The 14285-nt window shown below is 50.3% G+C and overlaps 1 protein-coding gene across 1 annotated transcript in view; it reads right to left on the bottom strand.

The window, feature by feature from the left end:
- Positions 1-7609: 7609 nt before the first annotated feature.
- The window catches only part of Spsb4 (splA/ryanodine receptor domain and SOCS box containing 4), a 50105-nt gene continuing 43429 nt past the window's right edge, over positions 7610-14285 (bottom strand). Inside the window, exons 2-3 of the mRNA XM_059269074.1 lie at positions 10191-10313; positions 7610-7737 (exon numbers count right to left, since the gene is read on the bottom strand). Coding sequence (XP_059125057.1) covers positions 7610-7737; positions 10191-10313 — 251 coding nt within the window. The remainder of the gene's footprint in view (positions 7738-10190; positions 10314-14285) is intronic.

A 14285-nucleotide genomic window follows, 5' to 3' on the forward strand; every position in this document is an offset into this window, starting at 1 on the left:
GGGCTCATGTTTTTTTGGCAAGCCCCAATGATCCTCCTGTTTCTTCCTATGTAGGAGGCATTTGTGACAACACTCAACTTACTACATAGGCACTAGGTTCTTAACTCCAGTCCTGATGATTCTGGCTCAAGTGCTCTTCACCACCAAGCCATAATCTCTCTAGGCCAACACTGATGTTTGTTTACTGATATTTTGCTTGGATGGTGTTGGGATATTGAAGTCTGATGCTTGTTTATTGGTAGTTTGCTTGGATAGTGTTGGGATATTGAAGTCTGATGTTTGTTTATTGGTAGTTTGCTTGGATGGTGTTGGGATATTGAAGTCTGATGTTTGTTTACTGATATTTTGCTTGGATGGTGTTGGGATATTGAAGTCTATCCTAGTTTCATCTCCACTGTTATGATAAACACCATGACTAAAAGCAACTTGGGTTTATTTCATCTTACACCTCCAAGTAACAGCCCATCCCTGAGGGAAGTCAGGGCAGGAACGAAAGGCGGGAACCTGGAGGCAGGGTGTGAAACAGAAGACATGGCGGAATGATGCTTACTGACTTGTTTTCCATGGCTTGCACAGCCTGTTTTTTACACAACCCAGGATCACCCGCCCCAGAGTGAGACTGCCCACAGAAAGCTGTCGTTAAGCAAGAAAATGCCCCCAAAGACTCGCTTAGAAGCCAGTCTGATGGGCACACCTTCTTAATTACAATTTCTTCTTCCCAAATGACTCTAATTTGTTTCAAACTGACAAAAACTAACCAGCACAAAATCATTCACTAATATTGTATATTGATTTTCTCTTAATTGAAATATGTCCTCCTGGAGAGAGGAGGGAGACTTGGTAAGACTCAGGAAGTTAATAAAACTTACAAGCCTCAAGAAACTAATGGGATTTACAGAGAAAGTCCCAAGAATTCCAAGGCCCTCTGCAAGGTCGAAAAGCAGTGAACAGTTGCTGGGGGCAGGGGAGCTCTCCAATTGGTGAAGCTAACCACAGGTTTTTCAAGGAGTTCTGTGGATGCAGCTCTAGTGAGTTGTTGACCACACTGGGAGGGATTTTCAATGATGCAATTACCTTTAAAGTCCCCCATGCTCTTGTAAGTAACCACTCACCTAGAACCTTTTTTTTGTTTGTTTGTTTGTTTGTTTTTGTTTTTTGAGACAGGGTTTCTCTGTGTAGCTTTGCGCCTTTCCTGGAACTCGCTTTGGAGACCAGGCTGGCCTCGAACTCACAGAGATCCGCCTGCCTCTGCCTCCCAAGTGCTGGGACTAAAGGCGTGCGCCACCACCGCCTGGCCACCTAGAACCTTTTAAATAATTCCAATAAACTCACTGGTTCACTAAGCTGGACTGGGGTGGAATCATTTCTTTGGTCTATAGTCAGTACCCCTGTAGGGTGAGTGGATATTTGTTCTTGTCTCCCCAGGAAAAGTAACACACCACCAACTGGTGCCTGAATAGAGACCAACAGAACCAAAGACGAGTTGAGGATGAGTAGCTCTATGACCCTGCAGTGTTGCCTGAGACGGGCAACAGAGGTTGATTTGTTTGAAGTGGAGCATCTGTGGGGCTATCTTAATTTTTATCTCAACGTGATACAACCTAAAGTCACGTGGAAGAGGGAACCCCAACTGAAGAATTGCCTTCATCAGATTGGTCTGTGGTCATGTGTCTGGGGCGTTGTCTGGATTGCTAATTGTTGTAGGAGGGGTATCCCACTCTGGGCAGTACCATTTCCAAGGAGGTGGGCCTGGATGGCATAAGAAAACCAGCGGAGCAGATGCCAGTGAGCGAGCCGATACACATCATACCACTATGGTCCCTGCTCCGGTTCTTGCCTTGACTCCCCACAGTAATGGACTGTGACCATTAAGGCCCATAAGCCCTCTTCTCTCCTAAGTTGGTTTGGCCTGAGCAGTTTCATCAGAGAAACAGTGAAGCAAACTGGAACGGGGCATCCTGTGCGGCATGGGATGGTGAGCTTCTCGTTGTTATGTGGTCACATCCCTGCAGTAGATGATAAAGGCTGTTACAAAGGCTACGCCATCTGAGAGTGGAGTATCCTGGGCGTGAGTTCGGGACTGAGCGCTTTCCTGTGTGTGGAATGGGGAGCACACCTCACTGATCCGTAAGTTCCACCTCATGAATAAGGAGACACTCTCAAAGTTGGATGGTCTAAGCCGGGTGGTGGTGGTGCACGCCTTTAATCCTAGCACTTGGGAGGCAGAGGCAGGTAGATCTCAGTGAGTTCGAGGCCAGCCTGGTTGACAAAGTGAGTTCCAGGACAGCCAGGACTGTTACACAGAGAAAATCTGTCTTGTAAAACAAACAAACAAAACAACAACAAATGATTGATGGTCTAGATAACACTTTGCAATCTCTTTTTTAAAATCTACTTTTTTTTTAAAGTACACATGGGACAGGTTCATAAGCAGGCTTTGAGCCGGGCAGTGGTGTCGCACACCTTTAATCCTAGCACTTGGGAGGCAGAGGCAGGTGGATCTCTGTGAGTTCGAGGCCAGCCTGTTGTACAGAGCAAGATCCAGGAAAGGCGCAAAGCGACACAGAGAAACCCTGTCTCGAAAGACCAAAAAAAAAAAAAAAAAAAAAGGCAGGCTTTGGCAACTCTTAGGGGCTTTTGCTATGTGCAAAAAGAGATGCCATGGAGGCTCAGCGTCTGCCCATAAAGAGCTTGCCTATACCACAGGGAAAACGATCTGCAGATGCTGTCCTCTGCCGTGGCCTCTGATTGGTCAAGAAAAGTGGGACCTGGGAGGATGAGAAGGAGGTTTCAGTTCGTCATTTTATACAGTTGGCAGGATGCAAAGGAGCGAGAACAAGCTAGCTGTGTGCTAAAGAGCGCTTCCTGGGATTTCAGAACCGGTGAGAGGATTCAGACAGTGTGTCGAGAGACAGAACAAGGTAGATGTGATAGAAAATAACCCTCAGGTCCAACCTTTAGTACAGAGAAAGAGAAAACCTAGATCAGCATGCAGAGCAGGCCCTAATAATGGCCAAGCACCGGAAACTGGGATAATCGAGGAATATCCCACATCTGAATTACTTGAATGGGGAAAGCTTTTAAACAAGGAATAAAAATGCTTCTCACAGCCTGGCTTGTGCAGCTGTGGGATGGGAGGGCAGATGATATCAGTCTGAGTGCTTTGGAAGCAGAGAAACCAATAAAACTACTTCCCCCAAGCAGAATCTGCAGCAATACAGGAGAAATCAGTCCCTGATGTGCAGGCTCATGGATGTCATTAAGAACACTTGGTTATTGCCAGTCACTGTGCATATCATGGACTGGAGGAGAATAAAGGAATGACAGGCATACATGAAGTGACTGGGCATGAAAGATGATACATTTGATGTCCAGTTCACAAGGCCAGATAGGTGTGTGTCCACAAGAGAGTTAGAGACAGGCTGATTTAGCAGGGCCCTCAGGACCAGCATGGGGTTTGTCTTAGTCACTTTTCTATTACCATGGCAAAACATCATGATGAAGACAACTTATAGAAGGGAACATTTAATGGGAGCTTACAGTCTCAGGGGGTGAAGTCATTACCATCATGGTGGGGAGCATGGCAGCAGGCAGGCAGGCATGGTGCTGAACAGAAGTTGAGAGCTCACATCTGATCCACAAACACTAGGCAGAGAGGACTAACTGGAAATGTCACGGGCTTTTGAAACCTCAAAGTCCACCCCCACTGACACACCTCCTCTAACAAGGCCACACCTCCCAGTCCTTCTCAAACAGTTCCACCAACTGGGAACCAAGTATTCAAATATATGAGCCTATGGGGGCCATTCCCATTCAGACCACCACAGCATTACAGTGACTTTGTTGAACACTATGATAGGGCATAATTTTTTCAAGGTAGGAGAGGATATGACAGATCTGAGTATTTTAGACTAGCATATGGATTGTGCTTGTGAAGTACTAAAGAGAAAAGAGCAAAGTGGAAAGGGGGTCTGTCCAGGGTCTCTCCCTTGAAGGTGAATGCAGCAAGATTCTCATGGAACCAGAGTCCTTAGGGTAAAGTTAACAGAAAGCCAAGTGCTATGCCGATGAAGCTGTAGACTCCAGGCACGTCCAACCTGCAGACTGTCAGCTGCATGAGGCAAAGGCCAGCAATGATATGGCCCAACACAAAAGTGTAAACTTACTTAAACATTATATTTTTACAATTAAAAAAACCCAATTTTTGATTCTGGGGTATGCATTTTGTAGATGATTATGTTTAGGATATTTCTTATAAGAGCCTGAGCAACAGTCGAGCGAAGACAGGAAAAATGAAACAGAGGCAGCTGAAAAAGGTTTTGACTGCCTTAGGGTGGAGAGTTGTCCTCTCAGGGTATGTGGTGTACCTTCCTTCTTCCCTGAAGGAAAATGCACTGAGGGTCGGGATTGTTGATCTAGCCTGGGGTCTGTTTACCGCCATGATGGACAGGCAAGAGCCACAGGACCAGCCTGGAGCTTGTCAGAGTCAGGGAGCTGCCTCCAGTCACAGCACAGGAAGCTGGAGGGCAGCCCCGCTCTCCTTTGGGCACGAGTTGAGTGGAGTAACACAAGCCTCCCCCATTCGGTCCATCCTGGGTGGGGAGATGTGCAGGAGCCCCTTGGTGGAAGCAGAACCCCGGGATCCGGCGGCGGGTAGTTCACAGGCAATGATGGGGAATTATGGAGAGATACCTGGATGTGGTTGTGTCTTCATTGCTGCTGGATCCAACATTTTGTAAAGGGTTTAAAAAAAAAAAGAATGTTCTGTCTCCTCTTACATCTACCTCCTGGTCAGGGCTCAGTGTCTCCCCAGTGGCACTCTGTGGTCTAGCTCCTAGGCCCCACCTCACCTCATCTCCTGCTTCAAACACCATAGTGCTTCTTTGCTTGAAGGTCATCCGTATTATCCCCCCCTCCACTTTAGCCTGTGAGGTCTGGCAGGGCTGGGCCAGATCTCACTTCAGGACAGTGCTGTAGGCATGCGCATGAGAAGGGAAGGGGTCCAGGAGTCCCTAGGCACATGTTTTCATCCTGGGGAGGATCTCTTCCCCTTTCCAACACTTCCCTTGCACTCCTATGGGTGTCCCAGTTAGCACAGGGCGTCTTGCCCACCCTGTCCCTCTGCAGGCTTTTGCAAGGCTGTGTCTGATCTATGATGATGTGGTACATACAGGCACAGGCCCTGCCCTCCAGAGACCCACAGCCTGTTGGGTACATGAGGACCCATTCCAGGTGCTCAGGATAGGGTCCTTGGTACCAGGAGATACATACTCTGGAAGGAATTGAGGAACTAATAGCTCAGGGCAGGAGACACAGGCAAACGGTTATAGGGTGTCTGGGGAAAGGCTGGTCTCATTAGATCATGAGAGGGTGAGGTAAGGGTGGGTAAGGTTGGTGGAATAAGAGAAGCCATACCAGTGAAGCTTAGGAACTGAAACAAGACAGCTGCATCCAAGCTGGAAGATGGGACGGAGACTTAGACCCTAGGAGCTGGGAGAGGGAGGTCTTTAGGCAGTTACTGGCTACCGGCAGGAGGCTGCCTTTAGCAACCACAATGACTGAAAGCTTTGGAGGCCGAGACTCCAGCCATCAGGCAGGTTCCTAGGGCCTGCAGTCTGGGGATGTCTTTTTCTCCCCCATCTCCAGTCTTGAGGTGGGCGGACACTGTGTGTTTCACATCTGCTTTTCCAGTCACAAGAACCTGTTCTTTCACTTCCCCTCCCCGACTCTCTGCTGAGCTTCTAAGGTCTTATAATGTCTCCACTGGGGACAGAGACACCAGTCTGACACTGCCCTGGAGTCTGGTGTGATGTGGCATATTGGTGGCTGATGCTGCTGAACGAATACTGTACTGGTCCTGACCCAGACCCCTAACTATTCCTAACTGCTAACCTGCTACCAGCCCCAGCAGAGCCCAGCCCAGCCGTCCCTCACTCCACAGCCCAGCGGTCCCTCACTCCGCAGCCCAGCCGTCCCTCACTCCGCAGCCCAGCGGTCCCTCACTCCGCAGCCCAGCCGTCCCTCACTCCGCAGCCCAGCGGTCCCTCACTCCGCAGCCCAGCCGTCCCTCACTCCGCAGCCCAGCCGTCCCTCACTCCGCAGCCCAGCCGTCCCTCACTCTGCAGCCCAGCCGTCCCTCACTCCGCAGCGGTCTGCACCGCTCCCTGGTAGCCACATGCATTCAGCCCCAGCTCCAGGTCTGCTTGCCCTGGCTAGCCTTGGACACCTTGATGATCTACGCTCCAGCCTCAGGGGATATGGCCGTCTTTCCAGAACCTGGGGACAGAGTGTCTTCTTCCAGATCAGGTCTCTGAAACATCTCTGGGGTTGGGGCTCAAATGGGGACTGTGGACAGCCGAGGGAAGATGTGTATGGAGAGGCACTCCCGGGTGTGATGACTGTGGATCTCAGGACAGACCGGCCAGGTTGTTGGTGCTGTCTCCACGCCCCTGAAAGAACACTTTACACACAGCTCAAGGACAGAATGACAAACTTTATTAGAAATGTTCCTTGCTTGTAGGTCACATTCACATTAAAGTGGAGGCTGCGCTGTCTGGCTCTGGTATCCCATGCTGTGACGATTTCCAGTTAAAAAATGAGCCTGGGTGGCGAGTATCCGGAACACACCAAAGTTGCTGAAGGGTGGTGCTGGCGGCGGCGGCGGCGGCGGTGGCGGCGGCAGCAGCAGCAGCGGCAGCAGCAACATTCTGTGAGAGGATGGGTCTCAGGGCCTCAGACTGTGTGTCACACCCACCCTTCCTTTCCCAAGGCCACACCGCGGGCCCCAGCTGATAAATAAACAGCATGTCGCACACATATTGGAAACGAGAAACAAACTGTGGAAGTCTCCTAAAGTGAAAAAATAATTTGCTCCAGGAAAGCTCTGTGACAGCCAGGCTTCACCCTGAATGATGGCAGCCAGAGCCCTGGACACTCATGGCGTCTCAGACTTGGTGTCCCGAGGCCCCCATCCTCCTTAGCACCTTTGGGAGAAAGCCATCTTCACCACACTCCTCTTTCAAAATGCAAACGCTACCTAAAACGATCATACCAAGAATGAGCTCTGTCCCCAGGGCAAGTCATTCAGACTAATGTCCCTGAATAGAGGGGTGGGGACAGCCAAAGGACTGGACCCATGTGGAAGAGGGCAGGAAGGGGCGAGGAAGCCGGCTCAGAGAGGAAAGCCCAGGTTCTTTGCACTGCTGTGGTCCCTGGTGACTTGTCTCTCAAAGTGGTACTAAGTCTAAAATGGAAGGACAATCTCCCTGCCCTGGCCAGGGCCAGGCAGAGAGGGGACCATCAAGGACTTGCCTCCCTCCGTCATTCATTATTCAGAAGCTATTTTCTCTCCACTGGCCAATTTTCCTGGGCCTGTCTGCAGTGTGGAACAGGACGCCGTCTCCTGTCAAATGTTTTATTCATTCTCTTGAGGAAGACATGGTCTCTACACTCTGGTTGACTAGGTGGCCTCTTGGTCCCGGTTGACGGCAGCAATTTGGCCCTGGCAGCCGCAGTGGCAACAGGTATTCCTTTTCCAAGTCAGTGACACATCCCGATGCTCTGGAGCTGGGCGCCGTGTGACCAGATGCCAGCAGGCCTTCAGCACCGCTCACTGGTACTGCAGATAGTTTTTGAGAGACTGAGGCAGGGGCAGGGAGCCGATGTCCCGCAGGCGCTGTCTGCCCAGGGCTGAGCGGATGGATCTCCGGCACAGGTCCATCAGCGGCAGGGGTTCAGCTGCAAAGACAGCAAAGTGTGAGTGCCCACACCTCCTTACTCCGCCCAGCCCCCCCTGCCCCCTGCCTACCCTTGACCCTGACCTAGCTCAGGGCCCCCTGTTCCTAAAGAGCCAACCCTGCTTGCAGTAAGAAGTCCTCAGCAATGTTAATGAAAGGGGGATGATAGCTGGTCAGAACAGAAGATCTGGAATAACCAATGGCGAACAGCGGCATTAAAGGATTAACAGTGGTATTCAACTTATCTACAGCAAGGATAAGTTCTGGTGTGGAGTGTGTGACTCGAAAGTGTTTGAAAGGGATATCCTTTTAGAAACAGAATAATTTGTCCCAGCTACTCAGGAGGCTGAGGCAGGAGGATCATTGGAGCCCAGAAGTTCACGGCCTGCCTGGGCAACACAGTCAGACCCTATCTCAAAACAAACAAGCAAACAGGTTAGATTCCACCAGCTTTTACAGTTCTTTCAAGCCCTCACACTTTCCCTGTAGTGTCTATGATGGACAGTGGAAGGACACATTTTCTCACAGCACTCGGGTTCTAGAAAAATCCATAAGTTAAAATCCGCCAGGGGCCTGGAAGGTGGCTCAGGGGGTAAAAGTGCTTGCCACACAAGCCTGATGTCGTGATATTGATCCTCAGGAGCCACTTAAAAAGCCGGATGCAGCGGCAGTCATCTGTAAGACCAGCACTCCTACATCGAGATGGAAAACAGACGAGAGACCCCAACTCAACGTGGTGGAGGGAGGGAACCCACTCTCCAAAGTCGCCCTCTGACCTTCACATGCACACCATGGTGCACTTACCCAACCCCGAAGAGTAAAAACCAAAGCACAGCAGCAGCACCTCTGGATACAGGATAGTTTACTGAGTTACAGACTCACTGAGGGTACTCATACTAACATTTATCTCTTCCAGGTTCTGTGGGTAACTGTCGGGGTACAGAGACAACTAAGCCGAGGCAGAGTCAGCCCTGGGGTGAGCCTGTAGTCTGGGATTTTTAAGTTGTTGGGATTTTTGTTGTTGTTGTTGTTGTTTTTAATTTTGAATACATGGGTGTTTTGCCTGCATGCATATCTGTGTACCACGTGTAAGTGAATTATTCTAAAAGTGTTATCCATGAGAGAGCTCCTGAGTGCACAGAAACTAGCAGCTGCTGGAAAGCTCTGAGGACAGACCTCTGAATGGAATTCCAAGGATGAGCAGGAGTGTTCTAGGCACGAGGCTGGGCAGTATGGTAAGCAGGGAGAACAGGCAAGGACCAGGAAGACGGGGAAGCTGAGAAGAACAGGGCTGGCAGTTCACACAGGCCAGCGGAGAATGAGGAGGACAGTGGCCCCATGTTACCTCATGTGCCTGACATGGGGTCGAGATGCTCTCATTGCAAATGAGTGTTCTTTGGGTAATGGAGCAGGTAGGATTTTGGAAGGCATTCTAAGGCATGGTTAAATCCGAAGTAACAAACACAAATATGTCAGCTGTACGGGAATGGTATCAGGAGGGATGGAGACGATAGCAGCTGGCATTTCCAGGGAACTTCTGCTAGAGATGCAGTGCTAATGGGCCGCCATCAGAACCCAAGTGGGACTCATGAGCGTCAGAGGCTTTGTCCAAGGACACCTCTTGCTATCCTTCGGTGAGGCCAGACTCCGGCACTACTACCTTTACTTCTTCCTTGTCTTTTGATCCCCACACAAAAACGAGGCTAGCCAGGGGACTCTGGCCATGCGTCCTGACCTGAGCTGCCCCTCACAGGATTCCCACCTCTATTGCAGCAGCACCTCCAACACTCCCTGCCCCTCGTCCTTCACAGCACCAGTCCACACGGTGGTGCCCTGCCCTGTCAATCAAGCCCCTGCTCTAATCCCTCTGCCTTTCAACCCTGGCTGGTCACTTAGCAGGGATTGTGAGGTATAAGATATGCATGTAGCTGCTTTCTCCTGAAGGATTAGTATGTGGCCATACACATACTAAGCTCTTGTGGGGGCGGGGACTCAATTCACGTGAACCCCTGGGGGCAATAAATATTATTATTATCGTCTCTATTTTAAGGAGGCAGAAGCTGAAACAGAGTGCACAAGCCCTTTACCTAAAGATACTCAGCTGGTAAGTGGCAAAATCAGGAATCAAACTCACGGAATCACAAGTGGGAACTTGCCTTCTATCTTATCCACATTTACCGCACATCTGCTTGACCTATTGCTAGGCTGAGTGTATCTCACTGAGGTCCTAAAGCAGCCTTCTGAAGTCAATGCAGCTACTCATTCCTGTCTGAGAGAAGAGGAAACTGAGGCTGGGAGAGGAGAGACTTATCTAGAGTTGCAAAGTTTGCACATGAGTGTCATACTGCCCCTGCCCCAAACAACACCAAAAAAGGTGGACTCAGGGGACAGTGAAGGTGACATCACCTGTCTTCTAGGCCCCTGGCAGACTGTGCCATAGTCTCAGGCTCTTACTGTGCCCCCCATGTCCACTTTCCAGGTTACTGCTGCCCACCTCTCCCGCATTACTGTAACAGTGCCGCTTGGAAGCAGCCAGGTTACTGCCGCTCACCAGTCGGGTGCCAAAATCAACCTCACCTGTTCACAGAATAGAAAACAAATCAGCTCTAGTCATGGAGGGGTCCCAAGTACAAGTGACTGCAGGGATGAGCCTCTCGAGCAGAGTTTTAAGTGAAAGAAAAGTGTGTTGTGTGTGACTTCTGAAAACCCTGTAAGTCTAAAAGTAGCTGATGATGTCCAGGGTGTAGTGACCAGGGTGGTGGTGACGGTGGAGGGGTTACTTTTAGGTTTGTGTTTGGCTCTCCTAGCCAGCTTGCCTTGATGCCAGGAGGCAGCAGCTTGAGATCTGGACATTTTTACTCTACCTATTACTCTTCAAAAGGAAGTTAGATCTGAAATAAAGGAGCTACTCACTGAGTCAGGCCTTAGTCCCCTGGGGTAGCAGGCAGCGTAAACACACAAGTGCTGTGGGATATTTTTCTGTATGCTATGAATAATGTGTTGCTCTGATTGGTTGGTAAATAAAGCTGCATTGACCTATGGCAGGGCAGGATGGAGCCAGGTGGGAAAATCCAAGAGAGATAGTGAGAGAAGAATGGAGAGTGGGCAGACGCTGCTAGCCACTGCCAGGAGAAGCAAGATGTAAAAGTACTGGTAAGCCACAAGCCATGTGGCAAGGTATAGATTTATAGAAATGGGTTAATTTAAGATATAAGAGCTAGCTACCAAAAGCCTGCCATGGCCATAGTTTGAAAATAATATAAGCCTCTGTGTGTTTATTTGGGTCTGAACGGCTATGGGACAGGGCAGAACACAGAAAAACTTCCAGCTACACACATGTCAAGCTGAAAAGGATAAAAGGGGCGAGCTTGGAAGCCCAGCTCACATTCAGCCCTGCCAGCCAGAGGCAGCTGGCTCCTCTTCTCCCAGCCCCACATTCCTCATCTGTAAAATGGGATGGGATGATAACATCACATCATGGACTATACGGTGATGATGCCATGCCATAGCCTGCCCTTTGCCTTAGCACGGTCCTTGCTGAAACACACCTTCAAGCCATCAGCTCAAGAGGTATCTTTGAAAACAGTCACACTGTTGTTTGCACAGCATCCTTGAAAGCTGAACATAAGAAGACCTGGGCGCTATTTATTTTTCATAAAGGAAATGAGGAGATACACAGGTGTCATGCCTGCATGTGGGCTTGTGTACCACTTGTACCACTGGTGCCTGTGGAGGCCAGAAGGCACTGGGTACCCTGGAACTGGAGTTACAGACAACTGTGAGCCACCATGTGGGTGCTGGGATTTGAACCCGGGTCCTGGCAGTGGAAAGCTTGACGGTACCGCATCAACCTAGGTTTCAGGGGAACAAATGCACAGGATGGAGTAAGGCGGGGAATACCTGGGAGAGAAATGTGGGGTGGGCCTTGGAGACCAGGGCTGTGGTCACCAAGCCTCTAACAGAGAAGAGGCAGATATCCGGAGCAGGCCCCAGGGACAAGCTGGCTCGAGGCGGCACTCATCAAAGGCGAGGCTGCTTAGAGGACACACTCAGCTTTCCACCCAAGGAAGATGTTAGCCACTGGTCTACAGTAGCATCCACAGAGGAGCAGGGATCTGTCTGCAGACCTGACTGTGCACCCCAGGCTCCCATCTGCAGACCTGACCCTGTACCCCAGGCTCCCATCTGCAGACCTGACTCCGTACCCCAGACCTCTTATCTGCAGACTTGACCCTATACTCCAGCTCTTATCTGCAGACCCGACCCTATACCCCAGCTCCTATCTGCAGACTTGACCCTGTACCCCAGGCTCCCATCTATAGACCTGACCCTGTACCCCAGGCCTCCCATCTACAGACCTGACCCTATACCCCAGGCCTCCCATCTACAGACCTGACCCTATACCCCAGGCCTCCCATCTGCAGACCTGACCCTGTACCCCAGGACTCCCATCAGCAGACCCCACTGTGTACCCCAGGCCTCTGTCCACAGGCCTTCTCTGGCTCCTGGCCAGGCTCTTGGGTGTTTGTCCACTGCTGGCTTTGCTGCATACCCAGCCCTGGTGGAGTCAGATGCTGGCTAGCTACTGAGCTTCTGCCAGCTGTAAGGAAGAATGAACAGCTCTGTGGGCTCTGGGGACTGCAGCCATACCCTGCTGGCTGTGAGCTTAGCCCTGAGGGGCCTTTGCAATAAGCAGACCTGTCTGTTTGGGCTGGGGCGGGGAGATAGGGAGGAACGCCTCATCATTTGTCCAGCCTCAGAGAGCTGGGCTGGGTATAGAGACCTATACTAGAGGCAAACCCCAGCTTAGCCTGACCTTGGTTCACAGCCAAAGACAGACTCTTTCTACAGCCAACTTGAAATGTCCCAATAACAAAAGATGCCATATATAACCCATGAAGAGACAGAAAAAGCAGTTCTTGAAATGAAGAAAAATTCTAAACACATATATTTTCCCTTCTACCTTTCTGTTTCTAAATTCTGATCATAATGATCAATGCTGGTATTTCTGATGCTTGAGATGTTTCTGTCCTGGGAGGAATGATGTCACATGTCTGTGGACGTTATCAGAATCTAAGGGAAGTCACCTTTGCCAAGTGGATCCCTGACCCACACCTTCAGACATGCTCTTCATGTTCTTGTCTTTGAATGGCGCCCACTCCTACGCCCCTTACCACCCACTCTCTAAGCACCTGGGTTCTCTGTTAGCTTCTGTGTTCACTCTGAGCCCTTCCGTCTCTTCCTGACTCCACCATGAAGCGGGCTCAGGTGTCCTTCTACCTTCTCAAACAGCTCCAACCTCCTCCCTGACCCTCCTCATGTCAGTCCTCAGCAAGGCCAGCATCATTGTGGTGACCGAACCCAAGAATTCAGAGACAAAACTCATTTGAAGAACTTTGCCTTACCCTCAGATCTTGTCCTAAGTAGGAGGTTCCGGGAAGGGGAATCCGTGGTCCCTGTCCCCGGCTCCCAGCAAGTCCTGAGCTCTTGAGTCGCTATTGAATCTCCTCCCCTGGGGACTGTGGCTCCCAAAGGAATGGGTGTCATTCCTGCTGCTTAGTCCTTCCTGGAGATTACAGGGTCAATGGGATGGAGAAGCCCAGATTCTGGGAGACAGAAGCAGCTGAAGTGAGCCCTCCTCTCTACAAAAGGCACTGAAGCACTTTGAGGCAGGGAATGAGTACTAATAATAGAAGGGAGTCCTTTCCTGGGAGATGCTCAGTGGGGGAAAGCACGTGACACACACAAGAGGCAAGACCTGGGTCCAGATGCGCAGAACCCATGTAAAGCTGGAGGTGGGAGGCTGCATCTGCCATCCCGGCACTCCTACTGGGAAGTAGACACAGAAAGATGGCGAAAAGCTCACAGGCTCCTTAGAGATCCAGTCTCAAACAAGATGGAACATAGGCACATGTGCGTGCGCGCGTGTGTGTGTGTGTGTGTGTGTGTGTGTGTGTGTGTGTGTGTGTGCGCGCCCTCCTGGTTTCCTTTCTGAAAGGGCCCTGGGGCTACCTGCTGCTCAGCAGATACTAAGATAAATATGCCCATCATGGGGCAGGGAGTCAAGGCTGTGTTTTAAGAGCCAGCTAGTGTGTGTGGAAGTACCTCAGGAATAGGGTTCCTATTCCCAGGATGCATCTTCTTCTAAAGATGAAGAGTGAGGTAGGTATGCGCGGGGCAGCCAGACTGTCCACTAAATAAATGGCAGGTTAGTCAGTGAATCCAGGGTGGTCCTGGTTCAGGAAGAGACACACAGGCCAACCAACTTGTAAGTGTATTCATGAATGCTGAAAATCAGTAAGGAAAAAAGAGACAGGAATCGGTACAGAGGCACTTGGTTGTCAATGTTCTGGTCTTCCAGATGGGTGGTGGATTCAGGCGCGTGCATTAAACCTCAAACAAGTTAACAAACAAACAAATAAATAAGCAAGTTAGAACAAAAGAGAGCTGGGCAGGGGACTGGTGATGACTGTGTCATTAGGAAGGTCACAGCTAAGTGGTGGAAACGGCCCTACTGCTATCAGGAGTTGTTAAAAATAGAGAGGAGGC

This window comes from Peromyscus eremicus, chromosome 7 (genome assembly GCF_949786415.1).
Source record: "Peromyscus eremicus chromosome 7, PerEre_H2_v1, whole genome shotgun sequence".
Lineage (NCBI taxonomy): Eukaryota > Metazoa > Chordata > Mammalia > Rodentia > Cricetidae > Peromyscus > Peromyscus eremicus.